Below are 19097 nucleotides of genomic sequence, written 5' to 3' on the forward strand. Positions count from 1 at the left end.
GCCCTTGAGGAAATGAATGTTTTGCTTTTCCTTCCCTGCTTTGAGAAAAGAGTTTCTTGCAATGACCTGCAAATATTTTGTAATGAGCTTTGCTGTCCCATACTGAAAAATATGAGAGGAATTCAATGTCTGAACAATTTAAAATAATCCCTTTAAAATCAATTACAGTAAACCTTGAGGGGTGAGAGAAACCCTTTTTCTGCTGCTCCCTTGAAGTACAGTATCTTTCCAAGTGCCCTGTCAGGATGCGTAATTGGTATTAGAGGAGCAACAGCATCCTGCTTTCAGCATAAAGGCAGCCTGCCCAGGGTCAGGTTGGTGCCTTTATAAAAAGCACTGTAGGCTCACCACCTAGGTAGCCTAAAAGCTTTATATCACACCGCAGGTATTTGAAAGCAATTAAGTATTTAGCAGACCTTCTGTAGGACTCTTCCGTGCTGCATGAAAGTTTTCTGGTAACTGCTTGCCTCCTGCCTTTGTCATGGCTAGAGGCCGTTTTCGGACCCATCTTGCTGCTCCAGGGGGTGACGAGGAGGAGACATTTTTGTGTGATGGTGTCGCTGTTCCCTTTTCAGGGTATCTAGCATCAGATTGCCCAGGTTTTTTCCCAGTTAATCTGTGCAAGTTGCAACTCTTTTGACATCAAATGCTTTCTGTGCTGTAGTGCCTCTCTGTTGTGCCTTTGGTCTCCATGGTCCCTAAATCATTTTGCAAAAATACTGCTTATGACTGTAACAGCCCTGCTAATACTGATAAACAAACTCAGCGTTGCAAATAGCAATAACTTGATTTATGATAGTAAATTTAACTGAAGGTTCCCAGTGAGTAGGGCTGAAATGGGTACTAGCAGCTGCAGTAATCACAAAGTGATGGAGCTGCGGTGACTTAGTAGACAAGTGTTTCATAATTGTTTTGGACAGAAAGAGGAAGAAAACTTAATTTGATTGAAGAAGGCTTATTGAGTTGACAACACACGGCTCCAGAGACTGCTACAGTGCAGTCATTGTAAAACCACTTGTTTTACAAACAAAATATGTTACAGATTCTAACTATAAAAACAAAAATATGTGCTCTAATTTGACAGACAGAATTTCTCTTTCTATTTTGAAAAGTCTTAAAACTACCAGGGATTTTCTCTGGAATACTGGTTATTCAGCATGCACAACTGCTACTGTAGATGGCAAAAATAAAATATTTATAAGTGTATTTGATACTGTGTTCTGGCTCAAAATATGTATCCGTCCAACACTGCACTGTGATGTATATGTAAACTGGTTTTAGGAAACACTTTTTTTTCATATCCAGGGTGGTTCTTGCCAAAAGTAAGATTAAGTCAAAACAAGCACCACTTCTTATCTAATTTGCCCTTTTTTCTTAAAGTTTACTTAAAGTTTAAAAAACATATGTTAATGTAATGATACGGTTGTGACAAAAGCCAACAAAAACAAGGAAGCAGACATCTGGAGGTGTCTGTTTCCCACACTAGAGGCAACCGAAGTAAAAGATGTAATGCTTAGCACTTGGTTCTATGCTGTGTGACTAGTTTGCCCTGCTCTTTGAAAGTGTAAATGTGAAACCTCTGGAGAAAAGCTTGTGAACGTTTGCCTTGTGGCTGCAGAGAAAGAAATGCTTAGGTGAGTGATTAAGAAGAGATCAAATGAGCATGGGGGGGGGGAGCAGAGGGAGAGAGGGAGAGATGTGGGAATAAATGCATGTTTCCTCTCTGTATCCACCTGACTAACTACTGTGCTTATTTTTAACCACATTTTACATATTTTCTGGAGAGAACTCTTTTACAACTCGTGTGAAACAAGAGGAAGAAAAATCATCAGCAGCAGCCTTGATTACGCTGTATAGAGATCAGGCTAGTAGACTGATGTATGCCTAGCCTCTTGCATGTTGAAAGCTGTTTGCTCTCTATAGAGTGACACCAGAAGCAAGGTGTAGGAAGGCGTTATTCCTCTGAACATTAGTGCTTTCCAATATCATAGGTTACCATTGTCCTCTGTTATGTGAGAACTGGCATAATGTTTCCTTTTCTCCTGTCGGACATCTGGTGATTTCTCAGAAATATTTGAAGAGCTATCGTTTAGTAGTTTACAGGAAAGCCTTGAATAATTCACACAACAAATGATTAGGCAAGCACTTGTCTATCTAACTGAATTATTCTGCATGTTTGCTGAAGCAGTTAAGCAGGAGAACAGCATTTCCTTCTCCAGAGGGTTTATGGTGGTAGTATTGACCCACCTAGTTATTGGGTTTCAGCCTTTTGTTGACACTGTTGTAAATGAAAGCAGCCTGGACAGGCACTGAGCAGCTGGGCTGGATAATTGTGAAGGATTCATGATTGTTGCTGTTACCCCCAGTGTTTGTAGTGGGTTGTTTGCTTTGACTTTTGTTGAACTGTTGACAAAAGCATTAGATACAAATGGGAACAAATAAAGTGGTGAGATGCCAGGAGGGCTTGGCAGTAATGGTGGTTTTCATTCTGACTTAAATGGGGAATGTCGACACTTATCTGGATGGAAAATGGAAGGTGTGTTCAGCGTTTGTGTGCTTCCCCCCTCCCCTTCTTCCCCCTTTCCTTACTGCTAAATATGTTTTGGCAAACAGGTGAATAAAAACAGAGTGGAGGCAATTTCACCATTGCTTTAACTCTTTGGCACCACATTTTTTAAGCTCTTTCTGACTGTGGATGTCTTGCTGGGCAAATCCAGTTCCTGGCATGAAAGGATTAAGTATAAAAAGGGAAGGGGAGGGAAAAAAAAAAAAAAAAAAAGGAGAAAAAAAGGAGGGGGGAGGTAGGGGTAGAGTTGAGAAAAGAGAAGATTAAATAGAACAGTATACACTAAGTAGTATAGCCAGCAAAATTGAAGTCATTTACTGGAACGCTTTTAATTTGGTTTAAACAAAATACTCTTTTGTATATTCAAATAGAGAGTAGCTCAGCTGTTGTGAAGCCAGAAAATTAATGGTATTTTTAGAGAAACAGCAAAAGCATGTCAACAACATAGCTGTGGATGATAATGTTGGCATTTTATTCATGAGGAATTATCATTGCAGGTTACTGGACAACATAGTGTGACTGGAATGATTGAGCACAGGGGGGAAGCGGCTGTCCTTCTGTAAGATGATTTCATTTTGCATTTAGTCTTTCAGGAAGAGAAGAAGGAGAGAGAAAGCCTTTAAAAATACGTGTCTAGGATGCCTATCCTTGTGGTTTCTGGCTCCTGGAGACTAACCTTTTTACCTCTGTCTGACTTACGGTTTTGTCACTGCTTCTTTTTTGCCAGCTGTCCTTTCTTTTCAAGTCTGTCTTGAGGGATGGCCGAGAATAGAGGCAGAAGAATAGAGTTGTGTTAGGATAACTTTGCTGAAAAGGCAGTTTTGGCCCTGGAGGAGCTGTGAGTTTGTTCTAACCATCTCTGGCTCTTGAGTTTTGTGTCTGAGTATTGTTTCCTTGGGATCCTTAATGCATTTAATGTGTTGTGAAATATGGCTATCTTGGCTGGTCATGGAGGAAGTTAGTGTGTGGTCTGGAAGGTCTTATCACTTGGCAGGAGAGATGCTTCATATTTGTTATTCTGGCTATAGTTTTCTTCTAGCAATCAACCTCAAGAGTGTTGTGCAGGTCAACTGGAAAGTGGAAAATAGAGTTCACAGGGATAAAGACACCACTGCAATGAAAGGAGAAGACACGGATTTGTATTGCTGTCTGAAGGCATACAAAGGTATTCCTTGCCTCCACTGTAGCATGCGCATCTGGTGGTATTTGAGGGTTTCGGAGCACCAAAGTTGTCATATGCAGATATTTCTTTGTTGCCTGCCTTCATGCAGCTTCAAATTGCCCTAAAACCAGACGCCATAGTAGCAAGGTAATTGTGGCATTTATGGACTCACTTTGAGCAATCATCCATGAGTGTTTTCTTTATTCCCCTTTGTTATGTTTGCCATATTGTTCCTAGTCTCTTCACAATGAGAAAAGAAGGGAACCACAAAAAGAGATAAGGAAGAAATAACTTTTTATTGCTGCCATTGCTAAGGTTTCTTGTAATATGCAGTGTGTTTGTTGTGCCAAACCACAGCCCTGCAAACGTCAGCAAGAAGCATTTTGCCCAGATGTTAAATAGTGCGGGATCAGGACGTGAATTTGCTATTAATCCTACAGATATTGAAAGAAAGTGAAGAAATATCAAGCTATTTCCAGCAAACAAGTGCTGGGAGTGGTGTTACTGTAAATACCAGCCTGTGCATGATGAATCACCGATTCTTTTTGTCTCCCTTGTCGGGGAATACCCTGAACAATTCTACCAGGGGCTGAAGAAGTTCTCATAGTAAATTTCAACCTTGAAGGAAGGGAAAATGAGAAATCTCTGAAAAGTATGGACTTAAAGCCCAGTCAAAACAAATATATTCTATAATCATGTGTGCAGAGCATTTGAGAAATCCAGTTTTGGATCATCTAAATTGTGCAAGAATTCAGAAAAAAATAACTTATGAATGTTCTGCAGTATTGCCTTTTTAATCAAGCTTGGATAGTTTTCTGATTTCATGTGAAATGCATTTTCCCCTGCACTTGGTCACAAAGAGTCAGCTCTTCAGGCTAATCTGCTTTACTTGCAGACCTGTAAGAGGGACCCTGAACCGTGCTTTACCAGAAGGCACGAGTTTTAGGAAGCCAAGACCAGGAAGCAGGAAAGTGCTTCTGGAAAGAACTTGAATTGGAGTAACAATAGTTTTGAATTATTACAGGAGCAAGAAGGAAGAGAGAGAAGGGATGTACCACATAGGCTGAGATTGGATTGGGCTCACCCAAATCACAAAGTGATTATGCATCACGGTAGAAGATTTTTTTTGCATAGTCTGGTGTCAGATAGTAAGAAAATGGAGTGCTAAACTGGTCAGGCAGGAATAAGAGTGGAGATGGGAAAGAGCATTCAATAATGTAGTACAGGAAACTGTAAGGTATTGAGACTGAAGTAGAAGTATGACAGAGAGATGATGCCCTAAATCAGCAGTGCACAATCTTCAGCACAGGTCTTCGCTGGCAACTTGCCATAAGCCAGTGGGCTGGACATATTTTGAATACAATTTACATTGGATTTTAATCATATAAGCACACACCCTGTTTGTTTTTCTTACTTACGGACTGCTCTAAGTGCAAGTGCTGCATAGCACAAAGCAATAAAAGACTGTGTACTTGGTGGGCTAGAGTAAAAGGAGTAACAATGGGAAGACTGGCTTTGCATTTTTTAAATTGGGGAGGTTTATGTGACATCTGGCTATGTTTGAGAAGGCCTTATACATTTTGAAGTACAGGTTTGAGCTTATTAGACAGCCCCAAGTTTGGCTTTGTTCACATTTCAAATACGTAGGTTAATTTCAGAAAACTAATTTCAAAGACAGGCTTGCAGATAGCACATTTCCAGGTTAATTCTGTTACTTGTGGGTAATTTAAAAAACAACAACAACCACCAGCAGTATTTTCTTCCTGAAATTTTGTTCAGAGTATTAAGTTAGTTACATTTCAGATGTAGTGGCTTTAGGTTCTTGTGAGTTTAGCTGCTGACATTTTTTACACACGATGCAGAAGTGTTTCCTCTCTTACATCTCCTGTGTTTGTGTAATAGAGGTTTATGCAAACTGAAAATGGGCTAAAGTTATTTTTTGTAGATTTATTAGTTTCTGGAGTTTAGTATAGGCACTCTGTTATAGTGATTGGATTTCTCTCTTCATCTAGTTGTGTTTTGCTGATACAAGGAAGACTGATTCTTTGCTGCCCCCCCCCCCCCCCCCCCCCCCATTTTTCTATTTCAGTCATATCATAGATCCATCCCTCTGATACTGGAGTACCTCCAAATCTTCAATACATTAATCCTCACAACAACCCTGTAAGGGAAAGAAACACTCTCTAGGCTTCTGAAATTGTCCCTATTTTATAGATAATGAACTGAGGCATGAAGAGGCTTAATTGACTTCATACGAAGAGACGAAAGAGCAGACTACTGAACCTAGATTTCCCAAATACAAACAGATTGTTCCATCATTCCCAGTTTTATTTTTTTGCTTAGGCATCTGTGTTACCTTGTGGTCTGTTTTTACCTAATTCTTGCTTTTGAAACCTCTCAGTGGATTTGAGTCCCATTCACGGCAAGTGGATGCATGTGTTTTTTTCTGGTGGAAGCTCATAGAGGCTAGTTTGCCAGCTCAGTCCTTTTGGGCTAATTCCCATTTTGGTTGATTACCTAATCTCTGAATGTCTTTTCAGAAAAGAAGCTTTGGTTGAATTTTCATCCTCCTTTGGGATGTGATTACACTGCTCTTGTACACGGCATGGGTCCTTCAATACTGCATGGGGTTGTAGATGTCGGAGTATCGGTGGAAACCCACAGCACTGTTGAGAAGGTCCTGACAAGTGGATCACGCATGTGATGCCCCCCTGGGCTAGCCAGCCGCCACCCTGCAGATATATATACACCATGCCACAAAGCACACTGCTAAAACCCCAGGGCTGATCCAGTGCTAACCCATCTCGGTAGCCCACCACCCACCAGCAGCATGGCTCTGACAGCTCAGCACTGCGCCTGAGCAGTTCCCCGTCGCATAACCTCTGGCCCGGGGCTGCACTAGCAGGGCTGTGCCATTTTCTATATGCAGAGCAAGATCGTTCAGCTCTGGATCAGAAGTGTCGGCATGGTGCTCCGCGGCCAGCTAGCAAGGTGCACGGCTGGGGGACTCTCCCAGGCTTCCTCCACTGCCGCTGCGGAGGGAGCAGCCCCAGAGGTCCATATGGGAATGTGACTTTTGACAGTAGTGAAAGTGCCCTGCGGGGAGAGTGTGTAGGCAGGGAAGAAGAATTTCCATCTGTGGGCTGGAGCTCCAGATACAATTGTGCCTGCTGTGAAAGAGCTTGTTACACTTTCTCACTGTAAGGGCTCCATCTGGTGCTCTAGGTGTCTTTAAATGGAAATTTACGTTTACTGTCAGAGCTAAAGTCTATGCACAGTGAACAGCCTGATGGTCTTAACAGTCACAACAAATGTTAGAAGTCTGTTCTTCACCACCTACCCTGTAATAAAAGGGGCAGGGGAGCACAGTGAAATGGAGAGGGATGGACTGGGCATGTTCAGAATCTGTCCCTATCATAGTAGGAAGCATTCATGAAGGCCCACTTTAGAATTCAAGATTTTTGATGTCTTAGGGCAGGATTTAGCTCATTACTGAGGATAAGCAAGGTGGTGTTGCAAGGAAACTGAGTCTGCTGTTGCTCAAGCAGCCCAGATGTTGGTTAGTAAAAATGGTGGTGTGACGTACAACTCAGCCTCTTAAATTCTAGCTAGAGACTTGCTGGCAGTGCTTTGTGTGCTCAGTGTAAAGTCCCCGCTGATCGGGACAGGCATGCCCTAGGTTGATGTCAAATTCGAAGATGATGTGTGCAGAGATCATCACAGTAGTCAAACCTTCCATTAGGAAACACTTTGCTTGCTATTCTGACCTCTGCCTTGAAAAGTCAGGGTCTTGGCAGGTACTAAGGAGAAGAAATGCACTGACAAACTGCTGCAATCTGGGATTTAATAACACTTCTCAACTGAGAAGCGCATTTTACAAGTTATTCCATGCATCCTTCCCAGCTCCTTTTTTGCCTTCTTGCCATCTAGTTGCTTCAGTCTCATCAGGATCAGTCTTTACAGCTAAAATAATCCCTGACTGTGCATAAAATCAAGCTGCTTGGTTAGGTGTCCTTTAAAATATGGGTGTTGGTTTTTAACGTACTCCAAAGCAAGTCAAAAAATGCTTGTCTTCGCTGTTGCACCACCCAAGTGAATGTTGGCTAAGGGACATTTTCCATATTGAGGAAGCTTGGGAAGGTTTTCCCTTAACCCTGGAACTTCTGGTTTTATAGTGTTGCTTGAGCCTTTGATCTCCACACTCTTAATTGGTTCACGGAGAGGTTATTTGCAATCAACTGGAAAAGTACCTTGAACTTGTCATTTTAATAAACTTGTTACTTGCCATTCTCTCTAGAGGCATCCCAAATGGCAGTAAACATCTTTCATTTTGTTTTATAAATAAATTTTTAAAATGGTTTCCTAGACTACCTTGATGAAATGTCAACTTCTCAGATCTAAACCCACACCATAGGTATTGTTATTTCCATCCCTGCTGGGTAATTTGTATACTGCAGTAGTTTGTTTGGAAACATGCCTGTTGTTCTTTAAAATGTACTTAATGCTATATTAGAGAACATGAGACTAATTTTATTTTTTTTTCTCCTGTTTCCACCAGCTCATTTCTAAACCATTTAAAATAAAGAGCTTGAGCATGTATGGTATTTAAAAAACCTTTCACATGATGTTTTTAAAACAGATCAATTTCAGCATTAAAGTGTTAGAAATTCAGCCAAGGAAAATTCAATTCAGGATTGTATAGCTATAATGATAATGTATTATACCCATCTTCCTTGAAAATGATTGTACCAGTAGAGTTGAACCTAGTGAATTACATAATTTAGGAGCGTTTGCCAGAATGCGGTTTTAGGGGGATTACTGTAGTCTTCTCTTAACAAAAGCAAAGGGAAAGATGAATCGTAGTATGAAGTACTTAAATGTGAGAGAAGAGTCTTCACAAATTATCTAAGATAACTTATTTGAATAGAACAGAAGGTCATGTGTGTGAATGCCAGTTATCACACTTATCTACTTGGCAGAGTGTAGGGGGAATACAAGAGGAAGATTTTTGCTTTTTCTCTCCTCTTGCCTGAATTAAAAATGTATTGGCTGCTCGTTGCTGACATCAAAACATTTCCAGCTTGCCTGAAGTTAGTATTTGATTGTGCTTTTAACGTTTAAAAAATTAACAGCGTGAACTGTCTAATATAAATAATGAAAGGCCCAGAAAGTAAGAGCTGCTGCTGCTACTCTTGGCAAAGCTCTAGGATGTTCAGGAGTTGTAATACATCTAAAAATCTGGCAGAAAGGAGCGTGCGCTTTATTTTTTCAGTCTTCAAAGTAGGTGTTCATATAATGTGCTATTATATACTGATGTAACTGCTTTAAGGCTGACTGCAGGATCTGTGTTCCCACCACTCCTCCATCCATTCCACTTACCAGAGTCCTTGATTTGAAGAATGAGACTGGGGACAATTATTTTTGCAGCAGGCTGAGGTCCAGATTCATGGTAGAACACAGTAGGCATCTAAAGTTCAGCACATATGTACATTCCTCTGATTTCTTTATCTGTCTTGTGACTTTCCTGAGATCAAAGTGTGTGCCTCAAAACTGGCATCTGCTCGAGTGCTTTCCTGAATAGGAAATGGGATAATTTCCTGAACAAGGGTCTTGGGAACACAAGTAAGTGAGTATAGATGAAGTGAGGCAGATTTAATGGGCTTGGATATTATTTGGACAGAGAGGAGAACAGTAGTGCTCAAAGATTTCTTTCTGGAATAAATTTTTATAGATGGTTGAACGAATGTTTTGCTTCAGTCAGCATAAACTGGAATTTGCAAATATTTAGTAGCACCCAGCCATGTTTTATCTACCTGCCCAATTAAGAGGGTAGTTGGATAATGAATTCTGTTTTCACTGGCACTTAATAGCGGCTCTGGCTTCCTAAATCACGTAAGGTACTAGAAAAGCATAAAGTATATCGAGTCTTCAGAAGCCACACAAGGTCTGAGAGGGGAAGAGATGAGTGAATTGCCAGTCTCTTAGTTAATATCTGAGAAAAGCATGTGAATGTGTTTCTGCTGATTGAAGCAATCGGGATGTGGAGTGAATGTTTCTATTGAATTTTAGGTGCTTTTTGTAATCATGGTATCCTCTTGAAGGCTACCTCTTTTCCCATCACTTTTCTACTGATCAAGTCAGGAACAAATAGGTTTAAGAGTGGGCGGAAGGGAGGGAACAAGTCAGGAAGTGTAGAAAGAGTTCATAAGCTCTATCTGTAAAGTATTCAGTTAAAACAATAATTTGCGTTGTTTTCTTATCATCTCATAGGTCATCTCTACAGCAAAACAACTATAAAATCCATTAGAGACAATCAGGCATAAGGGAAGAAAATTGAAGTGTTTTTCCCTGAAGGGTTGCTACATATGAATAGATTGGAAGGGAACAGAAATTTGAAAACTCAAACCTGATGCCTTTGCCATGAATATAGCCTACGTTAGATGTAACCAAAACAAAAAATATGGGACACTGGGGCACAATACCTCATTGAAAGCAGCCAAATGGAGTGTCTCATGGGAGTGTCTTCAGACATGATCTCTGTGGTTTTAAAGCAAAAAGAAAAAAAAAAAAAAGGCTAATTAGTGCTAGGTTATATCCTTCTGGTCAAAACAAAGAATTAGATAGGGAACATAAATCCCAGGAGAAAGTTGTTAGGACCTGTCACATGAAAACCGAATCCACTTAGCCATCCCCGGAGAAGACAAAGCTTAAAGCCTGATCATTACTACTTTAACATGGAAAATCTGGGGGGCGTAGGTGTGTGTAATTTTTACCTCCTAACCTCTGTTGCCAGCACTGACGAGATTTTTATAACCCCTGTGGCTTGAGCAGCTGCAGTAAAGTGTTCGTGGTCAGCTTGGCTCAGTGCCGTACAGTCCATTTTAATCACTGTGCAAAGTGAAAGAATAACAGTTTTACTGTGGTACTCAGTCTGAAAAGAGGTCTCTAAGCAAAAGGCAGTTATTCCTCAGAGGGATTTCATGATTCTTATAGGTATTTTTTAACAAAGTGTAAAGCATACTGACACAGGCCTTTAATGGCTCTCATAAAACATTCCCTCTTTAGTGTTCTCTTACTGTTCTAAAAACTAACCGAATTACCTTGTGTGTTCTCCTTAAATTCAGTCACTATGAAAATGTAATTAGTATTAATATTCTGGAGGTATGTTGGATGTTGGGAATTTTCAGTGCGCTTCAGTTACTGGCTTTTGAAGAATGCTTATGGAGCACTCTGCTTTTCCTTGTGTAGTGGCACGTCACTGAATCAAAGCCTGTGATGCAGGCTGGTGGTTATCCTGCTCTCTCCCTTGCACAGTGGTGAGCCTGCAATTAAATTGCTGCATTGAATGCTCTGGCTGGTCGAGCTTTTTCTCTTATCCTGTGATTGCGTGCTCTCCCTCACTCTGTCTCCCTAGTTAACTCCCAACAGTCTCCTCTCTTCTGTTTCTGTTCTGCTGGAGCTGCTCTAACTGTTTCAGGTCTCTGCTGAAGGAAATATGAAAGACCAGTAATTTGAACCCCAAATAAATATTTGAGGAGAGGAGAGCTGTAGTTCTGTGTTTCCTTGGCACTGCTCTGTTTCTCAGATTTCTGAAGATGACTATGTTTACCCTTGGTTCTTCTGAATCTCTATAACTTGGTGGACTTTGACCCTGCTGTTTCAGTGTGGCTGATTTTGGTTTAAGTAACATTTAGGGGTTTGTATGTTGTGATGACCAACGTGCAGGTTTGTCCTGGATTTTGCCATGTACTTTCTAAAATGCTAGCAGCCTGGTTTTCTCTGTCTGGTAGCATTTCCACACTTGCACCGTTGTTACCTGGGAGCCTTTATCTTTTCTGGGATCATTGGGGACACAGTTCCTTTTCAGCCTGCATGTGCCCTGGGTCTCACCCGCCATATTGCCTACACCAGTTGCAATTTTGTGCCTTAACACTTTCTTGCAAATCTTTCCACTGCCTCCAAATTACCTGCTCTGCTGTGTGCTGAAGCATGTGGTCTTAGTTTGGGGTCTGTTCAAAGGGGAGGAGATTGAAACAGGGTGATGAATGGAGAATGGATCAGGTGAATTGCTCTGTGGATTAAAGGGGAGGATGTTTGACAATGCCTGGGTTGTGTTACCATCAATTAAATTCAGTATTTATGAGTTGGCAGATGTGGACGAGAGCAGACTTGATGGTAAATGTAATCTGTGAACTTTGAAGCTTCTGTAAACCGATCAGAAGTGTTTAACTCCTTTTCCTGCCCATCTGTTTCTTTTTCTTTTGTTCCCTGCTGAAACCAGGTCCTTTGTTCAAACTGTCTTGCTTACTGAAGGGTGCTTGTTATTCTTGCCACACTTCTTGATTTCACTACCTTTATGTGCCTGTGTGAAGATATACTTTAACCTAAACCTGTCTTTCCTTTTTGCCTCACAGCTGTGTTCCTCTGCTGCTTCACTGCTTGTACTTAAGCTGCATCGGTTCTTCTCTCCATCCTTTGACCCTCACAGTGTCAGTAGTGATTAGGCCTTATGTGTGTTATGTCCTTCAGCCAGTGATTACTGGAGAAGCTGTATTTTAAAAGACTTATTGCAAAAACCCATCTGTGAAAGGCTGGCCAGCAGCCCTCACCATTGCTTTAAACACCTACTTTTCTTGCTACTGCCATGCACCTGTACACCAGGAGGGGACAGAGAAACAACAGCACATGCTGATAGGATTATACATCAAAATTGCTAGGTATTTCTAACTTCTGTTGTGTGGCCCACTTAGCTTTTCCATCAAATTGATTATGTTGAAATACATGACTGGAATTAACGTGTAAAACTGTAGTAGTCTATTGTTCATTTTATCACCCATTTCATGACATCTAGACTTTGATGCTTTCAGTTAGCTCAGATTAAGTATCGCAGTGGTACCACCAGGGCAAGCAGATCACCAGTGTAAACAGTTAAATGGTTATTTTTAAAGAAATTGCACACACATATACATAATGTATATACATATCTATACTTCTGTACACATAAAACTTTTGAGATCACTTATGTTTCTAAGACTGACTGCTGACCCTACACATTCTCTTTATTCTGGACTTCCTTTATGTCTGTCTCATTGCTCTTGCAGCAGCACTGCACATCTAGACTTTGATGTTTTTTATGACACTCTTACCCACTAATTAACTTCATTAATTTTGCAATTAGTGAAGTTAATTAGTTGGGTAAAAATGCTATATAAAACTTCAAAGTTTGCATCTTAATCATAGTTTGTATTAAAAATAATTATCACATGCTTGATTACTAAACTCAATCCAGTTAGCTCAGGCAGAGTCATGTGATACTAAAACCAGCTTTGCTCTCTATCTTTCCCAGCTAGTTAGTAGTATTTTTCGCTAGCAATTACTGAGACTTCAGTATCTGAAAACGCAGCTACAGGGAAAAGACAGTGAATGAGACAAGGAAAAAAAAACAAAACAAAACAAAACAAAAACGCAACAAAATATGATCATGGTATGGCTGTGTGGAAGTTGGTTTTCATTTTGGATAAACAGAGAAAGAAGTTGAAAGAGTGGGAGGTGAAAATATTAAAAAAGTTCACTGTGACTGGTGATGTATGTGGGAACAATGCTTGGCTACCAGCCTCCCCTGCTTTAGAGAGCCATTCAGGAGAGGTGCGCGCTGGGCTGTACTGGCTGACTGTCAGCCTGATCACAACCCACTGCATATACCTTAACAGAAAGGCATGGTGAGGAGAATCCGCTTGCCTAAGTGAAGGCAGCAAAGGGGTGGGTGCTGGAAAATGAAAGCAAAGAGCACAAAATCCATGAGGCTGGTAGCGGATGCTGGAAAACGAAAGCAAAGAGCACAAAATCCATGAGGCTGGAGTGGATCCTGAGATGTGGTGGTAATAGCAGTAATGGTAATGTAGTAATAGTAATAATAACAACAAAAAGGCGTAGTAGCAGTGTAGGTGTGGGTGACCTCAGGAGCACAACCACTATGCAAACACTCCATATGATGTCTACAGAGGAGCCCACAGCATTTCACACCATTTCCCTCAGTTTAATAAAAGTAATGTGCCTTTGCCTATGGGTGTATGTGTAAATGAATGCATTTCTTTTGGCAGATGGGTGTTGCCTTACAGTTAGAGCCATGCAGGAGGTTTGCTGTGTGGGAACTCTTGGTTACAGTTTTTCTCCCTGGCCTCATGGTCTTGGTGGGCTGCTCTGGACTGCCCCTTTCTCTCACATGGGTGTTTTTACACCCTGTCCTGTCACCTCTCTGGTGGGACCTTTCCCATCTTGTACCACTTGTTACTAGAGCAGTCTCAGTCTCATCCCTGGCATGTGAGAAGTCACAGCACTGGGTTGGTTTTTTTTTTTTTTTGGTTGGTTGGTTTTGTTGTTTTTTGTTTGTTTTTTTTGTTTTTTTTTTTTTTTTTTTTGTTTGGTTTGGTTTGGTTTGGTTTTTGTTTGTTTTTTTCGTTTTTGATTTAAGCATACAGTTTTACCTTTGAGACCTCAGTGCTCCAAGCCTGGAGCAGTGACCAAGTCCAAACTCCAGCGCCAGTATGTCCATCTATAGCATTGGCACCAGCCAACCAAGCAGCATTACTGCCTGGTCATTTCCCTGCGATGCATATTGTATCCTTTTTTATAGTTGCTTTTATACTTTCAACAGACTTTATAACAGCAGTAATGTCATTCAGATAATTATACCATAATTGACCTTAGCGTTGAGCATCCTTGGCTTTTACTGCAGTTTGCTTAATACTTCAAGATGGTCAATTATCTCGTAATTCCCACTTTGTTGGGAATTACTGTTTTAATTATTACACTCCAAATACATCATTTTGGCACAGTAGTAAGGGTACGCTGGGGAATGGTCATATTCGTGAATGCTTTAAAGAGTTACCACCTCTATCATGTGGGAGGGCTTTTCATCCTGTCATCTCTAGTCATTACTTTTAACACTGATTTCATTTATTTATCACTTAGTCTGCTCAGACCAGGTCTTCATCTGCAGGAGTTAGCATGTGAGGAGTTGGGGCTTGCAGGGTTTGAGAGCAGTTGGATGGCTGTGCAGTCTGACCATGTTGATTTCTTTTCTGCCATGTTTTGCAGTGTCATTCATCTGTGTTAATGCAACTAACTTCCAGTGGAAGTTGGGGGTAAAATGATGAAATTTTTATTTCTTTTCCTAGCAATTTGAAGTATTGACTTTCCTAAATAGACAGTGAGCATGATGATGTTTGTCCTGTTACCAGTGAGAATTTTATGGCTGCGTAAGAAACTTGTATGGCCCTCCTTATACTCATTTAATTTGTGTGTGTGTGTCACTGGTACTCACTCCACAGGGAGCAGCACCCTGCCCTTGTTGGAGAGAAAAGAGAGTGGTCCTTGTGGTGGAAGATCTTTTCAGTTATCACAGTGCTTAGCAGTGGCCAAAACAGAGGCTGAAGCATAGCGTGCCATGCTTTACAGCCTAGTGCAAAAGATGCAGTGGGTCCAGCACTCAAAAGACACTGTTCCACTTCTTAAGCAAATTATGTGTACAAGGTAACCTGCTCAGCCTTTCTGTAAACATGTATGTTCAGTTGTTTTTGTCAGAGTTTTGTGGTGTATTTAACATGAATAAAAACATTCTACCTAAGCAGAATATGAAAAACTGGTACGTTTTGCTAAACTGGAAACTAAACATAACCTACTTCTACCAAAGAGTATTCTTGTTACGTCTGATCTAATTATTGTGTGTGAGCAAACTCAGTGTTGGTTAGTAGGGGAGTGATACTCTGTTGTAGATTAACGCATTTTATTGAAGAAAACAGCAGTGTGAAAAGGCTTTATTTCTCTATAAATTTTAATAGTTACTAAAATGAGTACTCTGGCCCATTAAGTTACAGCCTGCCAAGCCATAATACTGAATCACTTAATTTCTCTAAGTAGCTATCCTATTCCAGCTTCTTAAAGGCAGCTGTTAGGAGCACGCTGATGTTTTAATCAAGGAACAGGGCAGAGTCTGACAGCTAAACAGTGTGCTTCGATGGAGTTTTTCTTGCGCAGTCTGCAAATATAAGGGCCTCTCTTGTAGTACGTAGACCTGCACACTCAGGAACCAAGATGTGGGTGGGCACAGGATTATATGTAGGAATCTGATGTCAGTGGAGACCACGAGGACATGGTTACATCTCAGTATTTCTCACCAAAGCTGGATCCTTACAAGCATTTATAGGCTGAAAAGCTATTGCAGACAATGGTGGGAACTCAGTATGGTTAATAATGTTGTCCCTTGCACACTGAAAATGAGTAAGTGTTAGGTCCAGAGGAAGATCTAGACCACAGCTCATTTGCTACGCACATGACCTATCTTTATTTCTTAGCATAAGACATGAATTTACATCTGTCTGCACCAATACCAGAGATCCCATGAAGTCAGAGATGTGTCAGGTGCATTACATGTTTAAAAGGAAAAGAAGCTAGTACTGCAGAAGTATTGGCTTCATTTAAGGAAAGGGGTGGGACAGTTAAAAGAGAGCATGTTTGGATTTGTTCTGTAGTAATTGATTTCTGAGGCAAAATCATGTTAGTCCTAATACATCGGCTAAATTTCAGTGCAGGAAATCAGATTCTGCCTGCTGTTCATACGGGAGTTGTCTCTGCTTTTCTCCTAATGTCAGGTGAGATACTGCAGCAATAGCTTTTCATATTGGTATCAGGTCTGATCCAACTTTGAAGCAATAAAACCATTAAGCAGTGCGCATTGCCCCAGTGCCCAATGTGGTGCTCATCGTTTATGTGCTAGTGATAATTAGCTACTTTATCATTCTAGTAGGGAGCTTTAATTTATTACTTTATTAAGCAGTGAAATCAAAGATTAAAATGGTATCTATAGCACATAACTAACTAGATGGTGAAAAATGAAACTGTATGGTTTCAAATTAATGAAAATAAATATTTCTATTTAAATAAGTGCAGTAGTTTAATTCTTTAGACACCACTCTAATTTGTAGTTTACTGGTGATTATTTTTCTTCGTTTTAAAGCAAATTGCTTTCTGTAGGGTGAAGTTGAGAAATAATGAATTGAATTCACATTACAAGCTACTGCCTACCAAATTGTAAATGAATATAAATATAATAGGAGCATACTATTAAAATCTTTTGCAAAATACTATGCTATATTGTTGCAGTAAACAAATACATTTTTCAAGCCATCAGTTCATTTAATGTTGCGTTTCTACTTGGCCTTTATTTTAAGGGCTTCTGTGCCTACTGCCACTACTGTCTCTGACCAAAAAATAACATTGTTAGTTTGTGTCATTTGCTATAATAGTGTATTAATGGTTCACTTTAAAGCTAAATCAGTGAACGCACTTCACGATGTATTTGCTCAGATTGGGAAATGCTTGTCTACCTATTTTATAATGTCACAGAGAAAGAGGGAGGGAGGTGGGCAGGCAGTCAAATGAGAAAGGCACAGCCTGTGTTCAGCCCTAGCTTTGTTCTAAAATTTTTATTTCCACTCAGTGTACTTAGAGGGTAATTAATTAACAGTTACCAGTCAGAAAGATGGAAGATTTTTGCAAATTCCACCACTCGTTAATCTGATGTGCTGTTGGCAAGAATTGGAAATTTTGGAGAAGTGGAGAGGAGGACCTGAGTTTCTCGGCAGGGAGGAATGTTCTCTCATACAACTTGGGCAACAATTACAGTTTAACTGCTGTGATTGAGTATTCTCAATCCTTACCAGAATTTTGTGGTGTAATAAATTAAGGAAAAGAAGAAACTCAGTCATAGTGGTGGAACAGACGTTGCACAATGTGAATGCTTGTTTCTTGGTTTTCTTTCCAGGTAGTAGCTATAAAATAAACCTAGGGAGGCGTGCACTGAAAAACCCAAAACCAAATTGTTGAGTGGTACAGTTTTATGTGGAACAACGACTGTCCGTAGTGTGTGAAGGAAGAACACCAAAACCAGTGTGTCTGAATGAATGGGCGGATCTAAAATCCAGCAGTAAGGACAAGATTGTTGTTCCTCCTACCCCTTTATGTAAGGAGGACAGAGATGGAAACAGCAGGGTTTCAACTGAAAATTACTTTCATCTTCACTCCTGTCAGCTCCAATTCTGCAAAACGCCTGAACGCATCCTTACTTTAGCACATTCAACCATTGACTTCAGTGTGATATAAAGTTTAGCGCATGCTTATAATGCTTTCCTGAATTAGGGCCAAAAGCTGCTGCTGCTGCTGAAATCAATCCCAGAGGGAACTTTGCATCTTTCATTACTTCCTTATTTGTATACCAGAATACAGGCTACACCAAGCTTTGGAAACATGGTAGGACTTGATAAATGTCGCCTGCCTTGTTGAAAGGAGTAGAGTAGAATTGTTGGATGACAGTGCATACAGTACGTATTACCTTCCTTTCTCTCTGGTCCTGTGTGTGTGCTCCTTAATGATCATTACTAAGCGAGGGCTGCAGTATGGCAAGAGACTCACTGAGCCACTGTGTTATGTTTCTGTCTACTGCAGGCACAGCCTCTAATTGTAAAAGGTGCCAAAATAAGATGGCTTAGGTGTTTGCCCCTCTTCTTTCCAGCTTTGAAACTGTTCAGAAGCTTGCTGCTTTCTTTGCTAGAAATCTTCATTCAGATGTTTGCTGAAGTGTGACTTACCTGGAGCCACTTTGTTCTTCTTGATTTACACAGGCAAACGCACGCATACACACCCACCCCTCCTCTTCTGGGAGTATTGATTTAACCCTGAATATTTGTTGAGGAAACAAGCCAAAAGCAGGCCAATGCACAGTATTAATAAAAGGGTCCAAAGTAGCTCTACATTCATCTTGTTGACACTGCAGATAGCAACTATGATCTGTCAGCTGATCGCCTTTATCTGTCTCTTGCAATGCATTGTGCACTTCTAACACAAGATACTTGCTGGGTAGTTAGCACTGATTAAAACCCAAAGTGCTATCTGTGAGAACAACTCCAAATCATATTATTGGGTTAGGTTGAATTGAAGGATAGTGACAAGTGAACCACTGTTTTGAATGACCATCTGATGATGTTTTCGTGGTCTCTTTTCTGACTGCAGAGCTCTTCTGTATCTCCCTCAGCCAGTTTCAGAACAGCAGAAAAGCACAGAAATTCCACAGATTATCCTTCAGATAGTAAAAAGCAGAAAACAGAAGAGAAGGAAATGGCAGCTCGTTACGTAAGTAAATTGTCTCTATTATGAATTGTTGAACTTAAGTCTCCCTCTGTAATTTCACCTGATTCCTGCTGCATAACTAATTTTAAAATTGAGGGTCAAATTTTTAACAGGTTCTTAGTGCCTGCCTCCAACATCTGTGCTGGGTGGAAGGTTTCAGTGTGTAGGATTGATAGTGTTTTTAAC

At 40.5% G+C, this 19097-nt stretch overlaps 1 protein-coding gene across 5 annotated transcripts in view; it reads left to right on the forward strand.

The window, feature by feature from the left end:
* Positions 1-19097, forward strand: part of TLE4 (TLE family member 4, transcriptional corepressor) — a 101316-nt gene that overhangs the window by 68035 nt on the left and 14184 nt on the right. For all 5 annotated transcript variants that reach the window (XM_042787592.1, XM_042787593.1, XM_042787594.1 and 2 more), the window contains one exon: positions 18795-18914. In XM_042787592.1, the coding sequence (XP_042643526.1) occupies positions 18795-18914 (120 nt within the window). The remainder of the gene's footprint in view (positions 1-18794; positions 18915-19097) is intronic.

This window comes from Tyto alba, unplaced genomic scaffold (genome assembly GCF_018691265.1).
Source record: "Tyto alba isolate M040663 unplaced genomic scaffold, T.alba_DEE_v4.0 Super-Scaffold_13, whole genome shotgun sequence".
Taxonomy (NCBI): Eukaryota; Metazoa; Chordata; class Aves; order Strigiformes; family Tytonidae; genus Tyto; species Tyto alba.